The 19,690-nt window shown below is 40.2% G+C and overlaps 1 protein-coding gene across 1 annotated transcript in view; it reads right to left on the bottom strand.

Annotated features, from left to right (window-relative positions):
- The window catches only part of IQSEC3 (IQ motif and Sec7 domain ArfGEF 3), a 204,181-nt gene extending 189,690 nt beyond the window's left edge, over positions 1-14,491 (bottom strand). Inside the window, exon 1 of the mRNA XM_083366799.1 lies at positions 13,838-14,491. Coding sequence (XP_083222925.1) covers positions 13,838-14,397 — 560 coding nt within the window. The 5' untranslated portion in view covers positions 14,398-14,491. The remainder of the gene's footprint in view (positions 1-13,837) is intronic.
- Between the last annotated feature and the right edge of the window lie 5,199 nt (positions 14,492-19,690).

The following is a 19,690-nucleotide window of genomic DNA, read 5'->3' as shown; positions in this document are numbered from 1 at the left end:
TTCCATTTATATCCCGCCCTTCTCCGAAGACTCAGGGCGGCTTACAAACTTAGCAGTAGCCTTCATTCTATGTATATGCCTGCTTATTAGGGCTTTCACACAACCCCCAAACGGCATTATTACAAAATCAGCTTAATTGCCCCCAACAATCTGGGTCCTCATTTTACCTACCTCGGAAGGATGGAAGGCTGAGTCAACCTTGAGCCTGGTGGGATGCGAACCTGCACTAATTGCAGGCAGCTGGTGTTACTTAAGGAGGCATTAGCCCACTGCTCCACCAAGGCTCTTCTCTCCTTGACTAGTTTTCATCTGTTGCTTCTTGTCCTGCCTTCAGGTGCTTTGGAGAATAGCTTGACTCCCTCTTCTTTGTGGCAGCCCCTAAGATATTGGAACACTGCTATCATGTCACCCCTCACCCTTCTCTTCTCTGATAAGTTAGTAACATGGTTGTAAGTGAATCTGGCTTCCCCATTGACTATGCTTCTCAAAAGGTCGCAAAAGATAATCCCAGGACCTTGGGACAAAGCAACGGTCATAAGTATGAGTCAGTTGACAAGCATCTGAATTTTGATCATGTGATCATGGGGATGCTACAAAGGTCGTAAGTGTGAAAAATGGTCATAAGTCATTGTTTTCAGTGCCATTGTAACTTTGAATGGCCACTAAATGAACTGTTGTAAGTCAAGGACTACCTGTATAAAACTATATTATATATTTTATATGTGGCCCAAAGCAATTCCTGTTCACTCAATGTGGCCTAGTCAAGACAAAAGGTTAGAGCATCGATGTTCAATCTTTTGGCTTGCCTTGGCCACATTGAATGAACAGGAAATGCTTTGGGCCACATATAATATAGTTAATGTATACAAATCATACAAAATGTTAAAAGTTTACAATCTTGTGGTTGCATTACTAGCTGCCCAGGGTTGCACGTGGCCTGTGGCTATCTAATCTAGAAAATTCTGAATAGGCTACCAGCTATTAGAGACCTGAAAAAATTATAAAGACTTTAGTGTCAGCTTGGGCCTTGCATGAGAAACAACAGTATCTATTCTAATTTTAGTCTGTGTTTCCTAACATTTAATTCCTGGTTCTTTCTGGGTTCTTGCTTCACACCCACCTCCAGCCCAGCACTAACATGCATGAATTAGGTATCATTTTTATCACGAAGATTAGGGACCATAATTGCTTACCACAATTATCCTTCCCCCAAAAATGTATTTTCAGCTGGTTACAAACAGGGTTTGGCTGTGCCTATCCCATTACTCTACAGATTAACAGTGCAAGAAATTAACACTTGATGCAGAATTTATGAATCAGAAAATCCCAGTATTTTCATATCAAGCGTGAAGGTGGCATTGAATGGAGAAGAATCAAGCTGTGTTTTTAGTAACAGCTAAGACAAACAGGGTCATCTCTAATTTCAAGCAGTGACATTAGCTTCAAGATAATGTGAGAGATGAGGTTCAGGGTTAAATGGTGGGGTATTTGGTGTTCTCTGAGCTTTGACTATTTGCTTGCTGATGTTTCACTACCCAACTAGGTAACCACCATCCATGCAAGTGTGCATGGGATTTTATATACAGTAGCTTGCCCTGCCAGTTTTGATGGGAGTGTCGTTTTCTCCTTGGTAGTTCTTTGATGGGGTATTGTTGTTTTTTTAATTGAGTGCCTCAAAAGAGACAATAAAAAGCTTAAGAAGAAAACAGCAAGATCAGAATACATCCTTTCCAGCAGATGACCCCCAGTTAAACAGGGATTAAAACTAGGCAAACAATCAAGCTTGTAAGCCGCCCTGAGTCTTCAGAGAAGGGCGGGATATAAATGGAATTAAAATAAAAAAATAAATAAAAAATAAAAGAGTCATCTACAGCACACAGTATAGGCACTGTGGCAGCAATTATGTAAGATGGATAAGAGGAAAATTAGCAAAAAGCTTCCATGAACAACAACTAGTCAGAAGACACAATGAAAACCCCTTCTGGTTTGTGTAGGGGTGGAACTGGATGCAGGAAGGCAGGGCTCTGCCTTCTGCACCTAATTTTGCAACAAAGATGATTAGGGGACTGGAGGATAAAACATATAAGGAACGGTTGCTGGAATTGGGTATGTCTAGTTTAATGAAGAGAAGGGTGAGGGGTGACATGATAGCATTGTTCCAATATCTCAGGGGCTGCCACAAAGAAGAGGGAGTCAAGCTATTCTCCAAAGTGCCTGAAGGCAGGACAAGAATCAACGGATGGAAACTAATCAAGGAGAGAAACAACCTAGAATTAAGGAAAAACTTGCTGACAGTTAGAACAATTAACTAGTGGAACAGCCTGCCTCCAGAAGTGGTGAATGCTCCAACACTGGAAGTTTTTAAGAAGAGACTGGACAGCCATTTGTCTGAAATGGTATAGGGTTTCCTGCCAGAGCAGGGGGTGGACTAGATGACCTCCAAGGTCCCTTCCAACTTTGTTGTTGTTGTTGTTGTTGTTGGATTGATTTGAATAAAACTTTCAGCTATATAAATATATTTAATATTGAGGAAATCATAATTGATAAAGATATTTCAAATACTGATGGGAAATCAAATTTTAATAAGAATATGAAAAAAGGATATTGATTAATGAATTGACATTATTGACTTATGAATTGATATTAGTGTTATATGTATGATATTAGTAAAATATGATGAAGATGCTTATATCTAACTTTGTATACATTAACAGTACCAAAAATTATAATGGTGTAATGAAGGGGGAAAATACTGGATTGTGTAGTATTGAACAGATTTATATTGAAAAAGTTAATGTTAAATATTTGAACTCAGACAACATGTTGTTTACTAAGCACTACAGACTGTAATTTTAAAAAAAATTAATAAAACTTTTATGAAAAAAAAGAAAACTCCTGAATATCACAACATATGGACAGACTCAACCATAGTTTCAACGGGGAAACTGAGAGCATCCTAGACTAAGCTAAATCCAAAAATGCTCTGGAATTTCTGGAAGCTTGGCATTCAGACAACCCAGCCATCAACGGACATGTAAAAGTAAACTATATTTAAACACCATTCAAAAGAGACAATATAAAAGCTAAGAAGGAAACAAAAACATTAGAACACATCCTCTCCAGCAGGCAAACCCAGATAAACCGGCATTACACCAAGCAAACAATGATGCAGAACACAATATCCTCATCCACGGGTGTCGAACTCGCCACGTCACATGATGTGTCATGACGTATCATGACTTTTGTTGCATTGCCGGAGCTAGGGTGGGCATGGCCTCCACATGATGCAACCGGCCCGCAGGCCAGCAGTTTGACACCCCTGCCTAATCAAAGGACTACCAAGGAGAAAATAGGGCAACAATGGCAGGCAAGCTACCATACAGTATATGAACAGGGAGCAAATCCCACACTCACTAGCTCTGATGACATTACCTAGTCGGATGATGAAGCATCTGCAAGCAAACAACCAAGCTCGAGAGGGCTAAAGACTCTACACACAGAATATGCCCACTGAAATTAAATGAGATACATTTATACCCAATTCATTGTATTTATACTCCAGGAGAAATGAGTATTTATGTACTTCAGCTAACAGAATAGCTTAGCTGATCTTGGTTACTATGCCCCTAGATAGGAGGAGAGATGCCCTTCTCTGCTTTACCTTAGACTACAAATGATTTGGGGTTGGCCCTGTGCATCAATACTTCATTTAATTCCTTGTCCCTCTGCAAGCCTAACCAAGCAAAATACAAAAAACAAAAATTAGTACAAAAACCTAAATCTGCATTACTTTGATGAATTAGCTAAACTAATTAGATCTATATTAGCTTCCAAAGGGCAATAACGTACACTTTGAATGCAAACAGTCACATATTCAAACCCTCCCGTCTCTGTGGTGGAAAGGGTATCGTTGTTGTTGTTGTTGTTGTTGTTAGTTGCGAAGTCGTGTCCGACCCATCGCGACCCTATGGACAACATTCCTCCAGGCCTTCCTGTCCTCTACCATCTTCTGGAGTCCATTTAGGCTCACGCCTACTGCTTCAGTGACTCCATCCAGCCACCTCATTCTCTGCCGTCCCATCCTTCTCTTGCCCTCAACCTTTCCCAGCATTAGGCTCTTCTCCAATGAGTCCTTCCTTCTCATTAGGTGGCCAAAGTATTTGAGTTTTAGCTTCAGGATCTGGCCTTCTAAAGAGCAGTCAGGGTTGATCTCCTCTAGGACTGACCGGTTTGATCGCCTTGCAGTCCAAGGGACTCGCAGGAGTCTTCTCCAGCACCATAGTTCAAAGGCTTCAAAGGCTTCAATTCTTTGGTGATGGGTATCATTATCAGCATTAAAAACAACAAAGTGTCCAAATATGGTGGAAGGATTAATTGAGTAATAATCTCTCTAGGTGAAATGTCATATTCTTTCAATTTGTGAATATGTTATGTTTGAATAACCTGTGATTTACAGTTCACATGCAGACCTCAGATGCCTCCCACGTAGTGGGGTGCAAACATTCACCCAGCTGTCATATTCATACATACATACATACATACTAAGTCTTATTCTACTGTTAGGAATCCACTTTTATTGTGGAGGATAACATACTAGAACAGCGTTTCTCAACGTTAGCAACTTTAAGCTGTGTGGACTTCAACTCCCAGAATTCCAGCTGGCTGGGCAATTCTGGGAGTTGAAATCCACACAGCTTAAAGCTGCTAACGTTGAGAAACACTGTACTAAAATGTGGCAGAAATTGTCCCAAAATAGAAAAGTAACACAGCAATGAGCTAGTTGAGCTAATACCTTGGCTTACTCTTACCCTATAGTCCTCTCAAGAAGTGGTCAACATCTTCATGTGCAATTTGCTGTATTACAGTTCTCTATGCCATCTTAGTATCCTATCTCTTCTTTGGAGTATGTGCACAAACCAGATAGAAGATTATTAGAAGAGCTATGGGGATTACGATTCATAGTAGTAAGCATTGCTACTAAGATCAGCCTGACAATTCTTCAAGGTCCTGGTGGCCTCAGAAGTAGAACACTGAGTGCATTAAGCAAAGTGTTTGCTTTATTAGAGCAATATTTCTCAGCAATATCAGATAACACAATTGCCTGCATAAGAGGCAGTGTCTTTGGCTATGATTTCAGGTCGCCTGCTGTCCAGTCTTCCCTTCTCAGTTAGATTTTCACAGCAAGATCATTCTTTGGCCTGTGATTCATTGTTTCAGTGCTGGTTTTCCTCACAGCATCCATGCTGTGGTCTCTTCATCTCTCTTCACCAAAACATATTTCTTAGGTTTTGACACCATTTCATGTGGCACAAGCACAACGATTTCCATGTATCTTTTTCTTTTCACTATGATGTTGGTTAAGAGTATTGTGTATTTACTACATTTATAAACCCCATGCTTTCTGCAAGGAACTTTAAAGTAGCTTGTCTGATTCTATCTATGAATAACTTATCCTCATAATGATTCAATAAGACGTTAGACCAACTTTTCCCAATGTTCTTTCTTTTTCCCAGCCTATTGTTCCCAATTTGTTGTAATCAGTGGAACGACTTGCCTCCAGAAGTTGTGGGTGCTCCAAGATTGGAGATGGTTAAGAAGAGATTGGACAACCATTTGCTGAAATGGTATAGGGCTTCCTGCTTGAGCTTCTGATTGGACTGGAAGGCCTCCAATGTCCCTTCCAGCTCTGTTATTCTGTTATGCCATTCCTGATACCCACAGCATGGGGATTATGATAATTCAAATCCAATATTACTGCAGGGTATTAGATTGGGGAAGACTCTTGCTAGGTTGAGAAACAATCCAAGGTAATGAAATACCTAACTGTCAGTCCTATTCTGACAAACCAATCACTCCATAGCTGCTAAATTTATCCAGATAACTAACTGATTCAATTATTGAACAAATGCAACGTTGAAAAGATAGGCATTATATGTTGCACACAGTCTGCAATCTCACGTTCTCAGTATTTATTTATATATACTATGTACTATATATATATATAATTAGAAATGCCAATTAAAAGTCAACTATATGAAAAGTTGGTATTGTTAAATAAGATAAATTTGATCATGGCTATCAGAACAAATTCTTCATTCTTTCCAATGCAAATTTAAAACATGATAATATTTTAGTTCAATATTTAGTAATAGCAAATCTCATTTAATGATTCACATGTAATGGTAATTTATAATTTATTTAATATTGTGTATGTTATCATAATATTTAATAACATTTGGAGGATGGTTGATTAGTATGATAGGTTATTTTACTTGTGATTTTATATTTATCTCCTGCAAAAATTATTAGAGAATTATGAAAACTGAAAGGGCTTAACTTTCGTTTCTTCTTTTAAATTAAATTTAGAATTTCACATTCATAAAGTGTGGAATGAGAATGGAAATATTGATCAACATTTGCCAGGTTTCAAGTACTTATTTCAGATCTATAGGTGCATTACAGTAGTAGTTAAGCATTACAGTAGTGGTTGACAGATCTTGTAAGGCTGAGCCTGTTAATACCTTTAAAACATTCATGTTATAGACTGAACTAATGAAAAGAGAGACCATGTGGCACAGCAGCAACATCAAGTTTTGGCAAGCAACTGGATCTTTACTACTGTCCATGGTCCTGAAACAATGTTTTAGCAACTATCCCGTTCCAGAGTTAAATTTCCATTGTGTCATTAGTTGAAATCTCACATCTGTAGAGAAAAACATGTTTCTACAGTTAGGACTTTGTGACAGAACCATAAAGCAGGAATACTACCACACAGGCAAATAAAGGAAGCTATCATGGTGATAAATGACATTTATTTTATAACTGGCATTACGCACATTCTTTTCAGGTCAATGTTATTGAATGAATCTGAACAATAAATTTCCAAGAATCCTGACTAATTCTAAGAGGGAAAAAAGGGTTCTGATTGAAGAAATTCAGTTCTGTTTTCTCTTTGTACTCATTTCTGTCCCTCTTTCAGTCAGACCATTCAAGTTATGAGAATACAAGGACCACTGCCTATTTGTATTTTGCTGGTGCAATGAGCAAATATAGCAAATATTATTTTAACATGACTAATAACCCACAATATTTATTCTTAGTGTCTACAGAAACTACTGGCATGGGGTTGTGTAATGATTTTATCTCAGGAAAAAATCCATTCTCATAAGAACAAATGCATGGAGTTGATACAGGAAAACAAAACCTCCTGCAACGCAATATTTTGATCTGAAACCTACATAATTGCTTTATTGAACAAAACTAAGATATAGTAGCCTCAACCCTTAGCAAATGTCCAGATGGTTCACACATCTAGTTTTTGTGTTGACATCCTAAATATATGCAAGTCATAAATAAGAATGTAGCAACCTTAACAGCTGAGGGGCAAACAGCATGCTGTGCACAAATGAATTAAAACGGGAATCATTTTAACCCAAGAAGGCAATGTTTAATATTTTTCCCAGTAGGATTGTTCTTCTCCGGTGTGTGCTATCTTTCAATCTGTTCCTTCATTCAAAATCTTCCAAATGTGTATTTGTAAAAGTATTTGGGTTTATAAGAACCACTATCAACATTTGTCTTAGACACAAGTTATGAGAAGGTTTGTTGGCTTTTTCCATCTTAATACCCACAAATATTGCACAGTGAGATGACAACTAAGTCTCGCTGACCTGCTTTAGTGTTGGTGTGGTAACACTGCCATTTTTTTACCAGATAAACAGTCAGTATTATTTTTTTTCAATCATTATTTGAAATTAATGGGGACTTTGAATAATTCAGACTAACAATCTCTATTTGCTCTGACCACCATAGGCTATTTGCAAGCAAAACAATTATAATATTGCTATATTTTATGCCTCAAACTCAGTCATCCCAAGCTGTCTATGAATGATTGCATTCTATGAATTTTGGTTTCTGCAAGTAACTCAGTAATTTGTCTGAATATGCAGGAAACCACAGAGGTGCTGATCTCGATTCAGTTATGGGTTTGATGAACCTTTCCTAAGCTATTCCATTCTAGTTACAATGCTGTATCTGCCATACAACTCCCATCATATGTGATCCAGAAATCTGGAGGGATATAGCCCATCACATCTCAGACACACCAAATTGTAGGACACGAAGCTTAATTCTATCATAAAGAAGGCCTTGAGGGAAATAGCAAGAATATAATAAGAGAGGGAAATGTAATGGCTTAGCTTACTCTCAAATTGGTATGGGAGCAGAAATTGTGATCAATGCATCTGGCAATGTTTTGAAGCTGATTCTTGCAAGAAGTTTTTGTCCAATCAAGGTGGCTTTTGTGCCTCTGTCTGCTAGATATAAATTTGGAAATCTTTTATGGAATGGAACTAGTGACTAGAACTTAAATATTCCAGAACAATTTACCCTTTTTAAAGTGGGTGGGACTGGCATCACAATTTTTTAAGACAAGCAATTTTCAGACAAAGAAGGATGCCTGAGAATAAGAAACTTCTACAGCAAAATTATTAGGCCAGTATTTTTCCTCCACCTAAGCCTTCATCCATATTTGCACTCAGCCATGTTCTTTCTTTTGCAATAGAGAACAATTCTCTTCATAAGTCATCTGTTTCATCATAGAAAATGGTAAGGTATAATCAGGGCTTTTTTTCTCATAGAACGCTCAGAACGGAGTTTCAGCACCTTTTTTGGATGGAACCTTGTAGGGTAGGCAAGGCGGGTTGTATGACATGTGTGAGTTCTGGCACCTTTTTCTTTTACAAAAAAAGCACTGGGTATAATTATCATAATGTTAGAAATGCATGCTGGGACTGAAGGAAAACTGCCTTGGGAGGATTATTAGGAACATTACTGTACATAACACAACTTCATTGTACATGATGTTTCACAGGTACAATATCTCTGAATGAACATCATTGTCACTTGGGAAAGATCATTTAAATTGACTGCCTATAATGGAGCAACCCCTGGGAGAAATAAGTATAATATGGTATAAAGGTGTACCAATGAAACTGCACATATTATAGGGTACCTTCGATGTAGGGATATGAATCTATATATTACTAAAAGTCCTGCATCTGTTTTATTGTTTGTAACCTTCAATTGGATGAAACTGTGCACTATAGAGCAACAATTTTTGAATCGACATACCTCAAAGAGGCTAACTTAAAGAATGCATCCAAAATCCAGGATCCATGTCTCCATGAGACTGAAATTTGGCAAAGTTGTTGCCACTTTAGTGCTACTGCACTGCCGCTCCTTGTGATCATGTGATCAGCATTTCCAATGCTCCCTGCCAGCTTCCTGAAAGGGAAGTCAATCAGGAAACTGGCAGGAAAGGGGAAATTGCTCCCCCTCCCATGTTTTGTTTTGTTTTTGGTTGCCTGTGGTCATGCTGTTTCTCTGTTTAGATAAGGAAATATCTCTGAAATAATGACCCAGAGGGTCATGTGTTGTCTAATTTGAGTTAAAAAAGAAGTTTAGTGTAAAACATAAATATTGTATATACCACTTCATACTTATTTCTCTTACCCAGAGCTCATATTCAATCTTGGCATCTCCAAAATAAACTAAGTGATAATCCCCTGGGATTGATGTGTTTCTCCTGGAAAAAGCATTTTTTAAAGGATCATGGTCACCAAGCCATAGATATGGTCTCTCTCAGCCAATGAAGAGCCCAGGAGCTATGAAAATTCAGGATCAGTTATCTGTTTTGCTCATATTTCCCCAGGATGAGAATGCAAGAGACTGCTGTTGAGGAACAGCAACCCAGAAGGGGTCTACTCATAAGTATGAACCTACACCACAAGGAGGGACCTCTTTCAGAAAATCCTAATGAAGTTCTGAAGGCAACAATATGCTTGCCAAAATGCTCTTTGATGTTCTCCAAATTGTTTGTCTAGTTTTATTTATTTTTTAGATTAGTTTAAGTAAAAAAAAAGGAATTGTGCCCATCCATTTGTGCCCATCCATGATAAAATTGCAGCCATTTCTGAAACTGCTTATGGCAAATACTCAACATTCAGATGTACTCACTATATGATAGATAGATAGATAGATAGATAGATAGATAGATAGATAGATAGATAGATAGATAGATAGACAGACAGACAGACAGACAGACAGACAGACAGACAGACAGACAGACAGATTTTTGTGGCTTGAAGAAGTAAGAAAAGTAAGGAAATAACTGAAAATCCCCACCCATGTCTCCTCATTACTGAAGATTTGTCTGTCTGTCTGTCTGTCTATCTATCTATCTATCTATCATCTATCTATCTATCTTCTATTTATTTTTCATGAATACAAGGGGCTTGCTTATCTAGTCATTAAAAACTATGACCTGCTTGTTCTTCTGTTTTTCAAAGCATACCAGGTGCTTTTAAAAAAATGTTTCTCTTGCCTGGTGTTATACCTATGTGTTTATCTAGCCAATGTGAAAGAAGATAGTGATGTAATGAAGCCTTGACAGCTTTTCCTAGTTACAGATGCTCTTCAGATGTTAGGCACTTCCTGGAGAAATTGAATGGACTATTTCTCAGAATGTGATTTTTGACCCAGCAAGTGTGTTGCTAGTACTAATGCTAGAGATTTATCTGGGATAGTGACTTGCCACTGTTAAGCATATCGAGGAAAAGAGCCACGGTTTTTAGATCGGTCAAGTTAATTCTCTCCTTGGAAAACAATATCAAAGGCCATCTTTTACCATCTTTAGAAAGCATGCTGTAGCAAAGGAGGATTGCTCTCTAATTTAAGCATGAATTTGTTATATCGTAGAACTGGCACAGAGAAGCTACTGTCTGTTTATGCTGATAATTACTTTCAGTATATTCGGCTATTATATACTCTGCTCCTTTTGTATGACAAAGTACTAGTTTCAAGAATTTTTTTTTAAAAAAAATAACTCCAGTTTGAAACTACTTTCTCTACAGAGAGAATAATGCTCAGTTTCTTAAAATTTTGGTAAAATATGAAGTGGGTAGGATGCAGGATGTCAGAAATAACACCGGGTCACCTTTATCAAACTCAGTACTGCTACTGTACACACACAATGCAACCAATAAAAGGATTTTGTAATCTCTCATTCTAAACTGTTTGATAAGAAACAATCCCACTTGAAATTAGTGGAGTTCTCATCTGATCTATTCAAAATAGAGTTCAAATGTTTTAGACAATACAGCCTAAGATACAAGCTATCGGGACATTCTCCTGTACGATCACATAAAAGCACTATTCTGCTACAGGATTCTTTGGTTCATTGCATACAAAGTTAATGGATGCCTTCCTATAAAGCTACCAGGTCTGGGGGGAAAATGCTTAATCTTCATATAGCTTTTTCCAAAAAAGTATACATTCCCCCTGATCTTTACCAGATGAAACAAGACACTAGAGGTTACCCACAGCAGATTTAATCCAGCTCTTCCAAGGTGCAAAACTGAATCTTCGGAGCTCTGTGCATCAACTGGTCTCATATTACACTCATATTTTGAGTCATTTTGAGTTGAGAATTCATGTGTATACATTGCAAAAACTTAACCTCTCCTGCTTCTGCTCTTTGGTTTGCATTTGCAAAACCACACAATTCACGCATAGCCTTTTGAAAGGAAGGGCAATTGAAACCTCTTCCAATCTGAAATGACAGCTCACATGATTGCCACTTTTAAATGGTAGGTTTCTCTCTTGATTATCACGCCACTCAAACAGAGTTTGGGGTCAGTTGTATAAAAAAAATTGTAAGTCACCAAAGCAACATTTGGAGGTTCCAATATGACAGACATATTTTAAAGATGTTAAGATGACAGAGTCCTTTGGCTTTCAAACATACTTATCGTTTCCCCAAAATTACTATACAAAATACTATGTTGCAGTTCCAACATATCCATGGACATGTCATATTATAGACAGCTGACCTACTAGGCACGTTGTATACAGTTTTTTAGCTTAAATATTGCTTTGGAAAACCTTCAGAATAAAACAAGAGGTTAATTTAACCTTGCTGAGGACCTGCAGCTTTATGTTGTCCCCTAGGACAACAAATGCCATAGCCTTAACCTATCCCTTGAGTATACATTTGGATGAGAACTAACCCAAATATTTTTTCCCTCTTCAGTGTTTGAAAAAAATTAATGAATCTGAATGTTGGTAACAGGAAACAGATCTTCAGTTTAATGCATTTAAAGCATATGCATGCTCAATTTTGCAACATATGTGAGAAACGAGAATGAGATGGGGGGGGAAATCTTGGCAATACTGTCTTTGTAACACTTTTTTTCCTATTATAAATAAACTAAGATTTGTTTTTGTTGTTTTAACAGACTTTAACAGACATTTCCTGTTTAGGTTTTACACTGATATAGTATCATGAGTGCCATTTTCAGACTTTGAAGGTACAACAGCTGAATACAGAAGAGCTTCTACAGCATTTTTGGGAAGATAAAGGGGCCCAATATACCAATAATTGTTACCCGCAAAGCATTTATTACTATGTGTTCAATATGCAAAACTTTAAAAATTCTGATTATATTCTGCTAGGAAAACATACATTTTATATTCAGGAAAAGAAAGCCACCCCCCATGTGTTATATTGTCTGATTCAGAGAAAAAGGGGGCTACCTCTCCAAATTGCACAGTGCCTAATTCTGTGGCAGCCAACTAAAAATATAGCCCTTCTTTCAAGAGACCATCTGCTTTTTAAACAAAAAGCAAGTGACAAATTCTTATCATTAGTGATAATGGTAGCTTTAGCTTTCATCTGTACTATTAAAAATCAAAACCGAAGGCTAGATTCCAAATTTTAAACTTCACTTCTACACTACGAAGTACCCACAGCTAAGATTTATTTTTTATCTCTCCCTCTGTCGGTGTAGTTATTTTAATTTCCTGAGCAAGCACATACACACAGAAAATATTGTAATATCACTTCCTGAGAACATCTTGAAGAGACGGGTAGATAACATTAGCTTGAACCATTGACTAAGTGGTTGGCTAATTTAAATGCAATTTGTGTCTACCCTGAAAAATATCTATTACTGTTTTAGAGCATTCCTTGCAATAAAGTGATGCTTCCACAGATCACACTACAGAAAGCCACACTTTCCCTGTTGAAGGGAAACCTTTAAAAGGTTGTTTGATTTTTTTAGCAGCTGGAACTCATCCTTGCATAGTATAAACCCTGCAGACAAAACAAACCTTCATCTCCACAAAAATATGAAATAAGGTTCATCCAAATGACACTAAGTATCTGTAATATGTCCATACCACCTTAATGGAAGGGAAACCCTAGTTGTGTAATAAGAGATTTTACATTACACACAGAGAGGCATACAAAACAAGGCACACAGTCCAGTTAGTTCTCTCCTTCATTCAGAGCTGTCTTTGCTTCTGGATTTCCATCACAAACATACAACCTACAAAATAGCAGGAATGGTGAAAACCCCATCATCACCACCACCACCACCACCACCGCATGCTTTCAAAAGAAGACTCCACGAGTGAGTGGGTGGCAAATTTGATAAAACGGTACCTTCCAGCCACCGGGCAATAATGAGAAAGCCAGTTTGGAATTAACAAGATGATACCCTTGTGGCCGGGCAGTCTTTGCCCCTCCGTGATCCTATGGAAACTGTCAAATTCACCTGGGATTCCCCACCCGCCCACTCGATTTGATTGCAGCGGGCAGTTACACAGGATGGGAGGGGGAAGGACCAATCTTTGCTCCCCCAAAGAAGGATACTTCGGATGCGTTTTACTTATTGACTTATTTTTTGGGGGTGGTGGTGGAGGGGAATGTCTGATCATCCCAGCCTTCTCCTCCCGGTCTCCCCCCCCCCTCCATCCCCCGCCCTCATCGACTTACTCTAGCCTTCTGACTAAGACGCCTTTGCCGAGGGCCGGGGGGCTTTTGTGCTGAAGGAGGGTAGGGCAACAGCTCTTTTCCCGGCTGTCCTCGTGGTGGTGCTGGTGGGGCTGGAGGGAAGGGTGCTGGTGTGAGGTCGGCGTCCGGGTCCCGCTGGGGCCGGCCTGAGCCTGCTTGCTACTGCTGTGAGGTGGCGGCGGTTGCCGCGGCGGCGGCGGCGGCTGGAGCGCCGGGAGCTGTTGGTGGTGCTGAAACTCCTCCTGCTCAGGCGGCGGCGGCGGCGGCGGCGGCTGCTGCTGCTGGCCCTGAGGCGAAGCTCGGCAAGGCAAGGCAGCAGCGGGGGAAACCCTCGGCTGCAGCGGCGGCGGCGGGGCTTCCGCCGGGAGCGCGTCCTGCTGTCGGAGGCTGCGGTTCTCGGTGCTGAGCTCGTCCAGGCGCTTCTCCAGCTCGTCGATGCGCTGGCGCTGGGTGTGGATGAGGCTCTGCTGGTTCTGGACGATGGCGGTGAGCTCTTTCAGGTAGAGCACGGCGCGCACCGGATTCTCCAGCAGGCTCTCCATGCCCCGCCGCCGGACCCCGGCACCCGCCTGCTGCGCTGGGCTTCGGCGAGCCTGGCGGGAGACTCCTCCGCACGCGCGCTTGCTTGCTCGCTGGCTCGCTTTGCCTCTCGCTCCCTCGCTCGCATGTACACACGCGCAAAAAGCCTACACACGCAGGAAAGGCGGCTGGCGCCAGCCTCGTTCCCTTCGCGTCACGCACAAGCGGGGGCGGGGGCAGACAGGCTCCGCCCCTTGCCGGTGAAGGACCGCCCACCCTGTCCTTCCCGAGGGCCCGCGCTGTGCCGAATGGGGGGGGGGGGAGAAGCGCTCGAGAAAAAAAGAAAAAAAGAAAAACCGGGCGAGTAAAGGCAGAGTATTTAAAATGGAAGGGAAGAATGGCGGGATTCCGATCATCGTTGCTTGGGGGTGGGGTGGGGGGGCTAAAGTGAGACATGGAGCGATGCCCCTCGGCAGAAGGATGTGATCTTGGGGAGAACTCGAGCCCTCCGCTCAACAGAGGGAGCAGGGCTTCCCCGAACGCTCTGTTTAGATAAGGAAATATCTCTGAAATAATGACCCAGAGGGTCACGTGTTGTCTAATTTGAGTTAAAAAAAGAAATTTAGTGTAAAACATAAATATTGTATATACCACTTCATACTTATTTCTCTTACCCAGAGCTCATATTCAATCTTGGCATCTCCAAAATAAACTAAGTGATAATCCCCTGGGATTGATGTGTTTCTCCTGGAAAAAGCATTTTTTAAAGGATCATGGTCACCAGCCATAGATATGTTCTCTCTCAACCAATGAAGAGCCAGAGGAGCTATGAAAATTCAGGATCAGTTATCTGTTTTGCTCATATTTCCCCAGGATGAGAATGCAAGAGACTGCTGTTGAGGAACAGCAACTCAGAAGGGGTCTACTCATAAGTATGAACCTACACCACAAGGAGGGACCTCTTTCAGAAAATCCTAATGAAGTTCTGAAGGCAACAATATGCTTGCCAAAATGCTCTTTGATGTTCTTCAAATTGTTTGTCTAGTTTTATTTATTTTTTAGATTAGTTTAAGTAAAAAAAGGAATTCCCCGAACGCTGCATACCTAGTTCTCTTCGCCACTTAGGAAGGACCGCGGGGCCTGTGAAATGTGGCATTCTCGTGGAATGTAATAGAAAGAGAAATCGGGAAACTGGAAATAGAAAGAGACGTAAGAGAAACTGATACTTCGCAAAGCAAACATTGCAGAAAGAGAACTATGACAGCAACAATCAAGAGGAATCTGGTGATTTGGGTTTTTTTGTTCCGAGGTTTTGTTTGGATTCCTGGCGGGCATGCCCGGATAGGTCCCTGACGTTTTCTTGACAAGTTTTCAGAAGCTGTTGGCCATTGCTTCCTTACTAGGGCTGAAAGAGAGGAACTGGCCCAAGGTCATCTAGGTGGCTTTGTGCCTGAGGAGGGGTTAGAAACTTCTCATTTCTAGACTTGTGCCTTAAGCTCTATGCCAAACTAGCTTCTGAACTCATACATTTCATTAAAAGGCAAGCTTTCATAAACTGCTGTTCATTTCATCAGATATATGGAGAGGCTAAATGTTAGCCTTTCTGATGCAAAGTTAAACTGGGATGAGGCAAAATACAAAAAAGAGGGGAAGTCTGGGTGGTATGCAAATGCAGGAAAACATGTGAGACAGATTAAGAGTACCATTTTTTACCATCCAACTCTATCTCTTGTCTTCACCCACTTAATTTTGGCAACAACATATACTTGCAGATCAGTAGCAAAGCCTAGAACAGGGGTCTGCAACCTTGACAATGACTTGTGGACTTCAGCTGAAGTCCACAAGTCTTAAAGTTGTCAAGGTTGCAGACCCCTGGCCTAGAACATTTACATGGCTCAACAACATGCCAACATTTTTGTGGCTAACCTCAAACAATGCTTATGGTACCTCCTGAAACCCCTTCCTTTACTTGAGATTCACTGATGACAATGAATTATCTGGACCCGTGGAAAAGTATCTCTTAACACACTTCACTAAGACTTCAACTCCCATCTGACCATCAACTTTAACCTCAATGTATTTGCAGAACAAGACCTTGATGTCAGAGTAAAAATGCATAACAGACACATACATACCACACTGCATAAAAAAACCTACAGTTCCCATGCATAGCAAAATGTTTCCAACTTCCACCCAGAATACATTACCAAATGTTCATCTATAAACAAGTTCTCCACTACAACTGCATTTGATCTGATTCACTTGACAGTGGTGCTAAATTGATGGAATTAAACCAGGCATTCAGAAAACTGAACTACCCACACAGCAAAATCAACAGATCCTGTAAATCAAGAGAGCCAGAGATTGCTTCCCAGAGAAGATCTATTAAAAGATCACAAAAACAGATCAAGAGAACACCACTAGTTATCACCTACAACTCTAGCTCAAGTCATTTAAACGCATATTAATAAGCTACAACCCTTGTAGACAATGACCCTGCACTTTCTCAGGTATTAGATGGCAGTCCCGTACTTACTTTATATGCAAAAGTACCCAATTTAAAATTTATTCTCACAACCATCCAGAAGCAACCATAAACTGATGCTAAAATGGGAACCAGATCTAGATCTAGATATCTATTCTTCCCCTCCCCATCCTAAAAATATTGACATCAACAGCATTATCATCTAGCCCCAGCAACTTCACATACAAGATCAGAGACATCTTCATATGCTCTTCTTTCAAGGGCATCTATGCCATCATCCTCCAGCCATGCCCCTATGGATTCTGTACAAAACAAACAGGCCAGACTTTGTGCAAAACAATTAATGGACACATTTGACATCAGAATCCCAATCAATAAAGTAATACAGAAGCAGAGCATTTTAACATCCCAGGTCACTCCTTTTCAGATTTCAAAGTAGCTGTTGAACAAAGAAATTTCACCAAGACAGTTGAACAATAAACTGTCAAACTCACATGCCTATGGAGATTCTGAATCATGGTTGTCCTAAAGGTACTTTTTCAAAAGGCAACTGGACTTTTTTTTGTTTTCTTTTTCTTGACAACATTTCGCTTCTCATCCAAGAATTCAGAACTGAAGAAGCTTCTTGGATGAGAAGTGAAAAAGCAAAAAAAAAAAAAGCCCAGTTGCCTTTTGAAAAAGCTCCTTTGTTGAACTCACATACTTGAAAAGATTTCAGGCTATCTCAGAAAGTCTTAACAAACAATTAATACAATTATAATTTAATACTGTCACTATAAGTCTCATATATAACCTGGGTTTGCATAACCATCTGTCTCCCCACCCGTTTGTCATTGTTCAGTTGCTAAGTTGTGCCCGACCCCAAGGACCATAGCACACCAAGCTTCCATATTCTCAACTGTCTTCCAGAGTTTGCCCAAATTCATGTTCATTACATTGATGACACTATCTAACCATCTCATCCTCTGCAGTCCCTTTCTTTTTTTTTTTTTTTTGCCTTCAATCTTTCCCCTAATCAGGTTCTTTTCCAATGAGTCCTCTCATTTGGTGGACAAAATATTTGAGTCTCTGCTTCAGGATGTATCCTTCCAAATACTCTCCCTTACCCCAGTTTGTATCCTATATCAGATTAGTCACCCTGTGCTTCTGATGAAGCAAGCTACAGTTCGAAGAAAGCTGATTACTTCAGACTAAAATTTATCTGAAAAACTGCTACCAGATATTCTTTTCCTCAAAATATTGACGGGAAGTATTGATAATGGGATAGGGAGGGATTGAGGCAGTGTGATGTAGTGGATAAGGTACTGGGTTGGAGCTGGAGATATCCAAGCTCAATTCCATCCATAGTTACAGAAGCTCACTGGATTACTTTGGACCAATTGCCCTCTCCCTCTCTCTCCCCCTCCTTCCCTCTCACATTATCCTAACACATGGGATTGTTGTAGAGAAAAATTGGAGGAAGGAGTATTATGTATGTTGCTGTGAGATCTTGTCATGGAATTGTGCAGCAGCTGTCCTTATAAGTCAGAGAGGGTGACACACACTTGTAGTTTTATAAAAAGGTAAAGGTAAAGGTTCCCCCGCACATGTGTGCTAGTCGTTTCCGACTCTAAGGACCGGTGCTCATCTCCGTTTCAAAGCCGAAGAGCCAGCGCTTGTCTGAGGACGTCTCCGTGGTCATGTGGCCGGCATGACTAGATGCCAAAGGCGCACGGAACGCTGTTACCTTCCCTCCGTAGTGGTGCCTATTTTTCTACTTGCATTTTTACGTGCTTTCGAACTGCTAGGTTGGCAGAAGCTGGGACAAGTAACAGGCGCTCACTCTGTTACGCGGCACTCGGGATTCGACCTGCCAAACTGCCGACCTTCTGATCAACAAGCTCAGCATCCTAACCCACTGAGCCAGCGCGGCCCATTTTGTAGTTTTATATAAATAAATATATTTTACATTTGTATTTGCAGCAGACAAAATAGTCAGGAACACAAGAACCTCGTGAGGTAAATCAGATAGCATACAGAACACACAGAAGAAAAAGGCAGGAAAAAGGGAAACTCCCTCTCCACACATACACACAGAGCAAGCCAATCATAAGGTAGATTGCCTCATGGACTCATGCAGCCAGCACTCCCCAACCAATCAACTCCAACTCTGTGTTCTGGCCCAATCTACCCTTTACTGTTCCAGCTACCAAAGAAATAAAAGAAAGATTCAGGAAAAAGCTCAGAAAGGCAAAAGAGAGGAAGTGGAGAAATGAAGCAGAAAAGTCCAGTTACCATCAGGAAAAGAAGGGGAAATAGAGAACAAGGAGGAAAGGCAAAGGACGAGGGGTGACCTGATAGCAGTCTTCCAATATCTCAGGGGCTGCCACAAAGAAGAGGCAGTCAAGCTATTTTCCAAAGCGCCTGAAGGCAGGACAAGAAGCAACGGATGGAAACTAATCAAGGAGAGAAGCAACCTAGAACTAAGGAGAAACTTCCTGACAGTTAGAACAATTAATCAGTGGAACAACCTGCCTCCATAAGCTCCAACACTGGAAGTTTTTAAGAAGAGACTAAACAGCCATTTGTCTGAAATGGTATAGGGTTTCCTGCCTGAGCAGGGGGTGGACTAGGTGACCTCCAAGGTCCCTTTCAACTTTATTGTTGTTGTTGTTGTTGGATTGATTTGAATAAAACTTTCAGCTATATAAATATATTTAATATTGAGGAAATCATAATTGATAAAGATATTTCAAATACTGATGGGAAATCAAACTTTAATAAGAACATGAAAAAAGGATATTGATTAATGAATTGACATTATTGACTTATGAATTGATATTAGTGTTATA

Source organism: Vipera ursinii (assembly GCF_947247035.1).
Source record: "Vipera ursinii genome assembly, chromosome: 6".
NCBI lineage: Eukaryota > Metazoa > Chordata > Lepidosauria > Squamata > Viperidae > Vipera > Vipera ursinii.
Note: the sequence above shows the minus strand (reverse complement) of the source record. Positions and strands in the feature narration are given on the sequence as shown.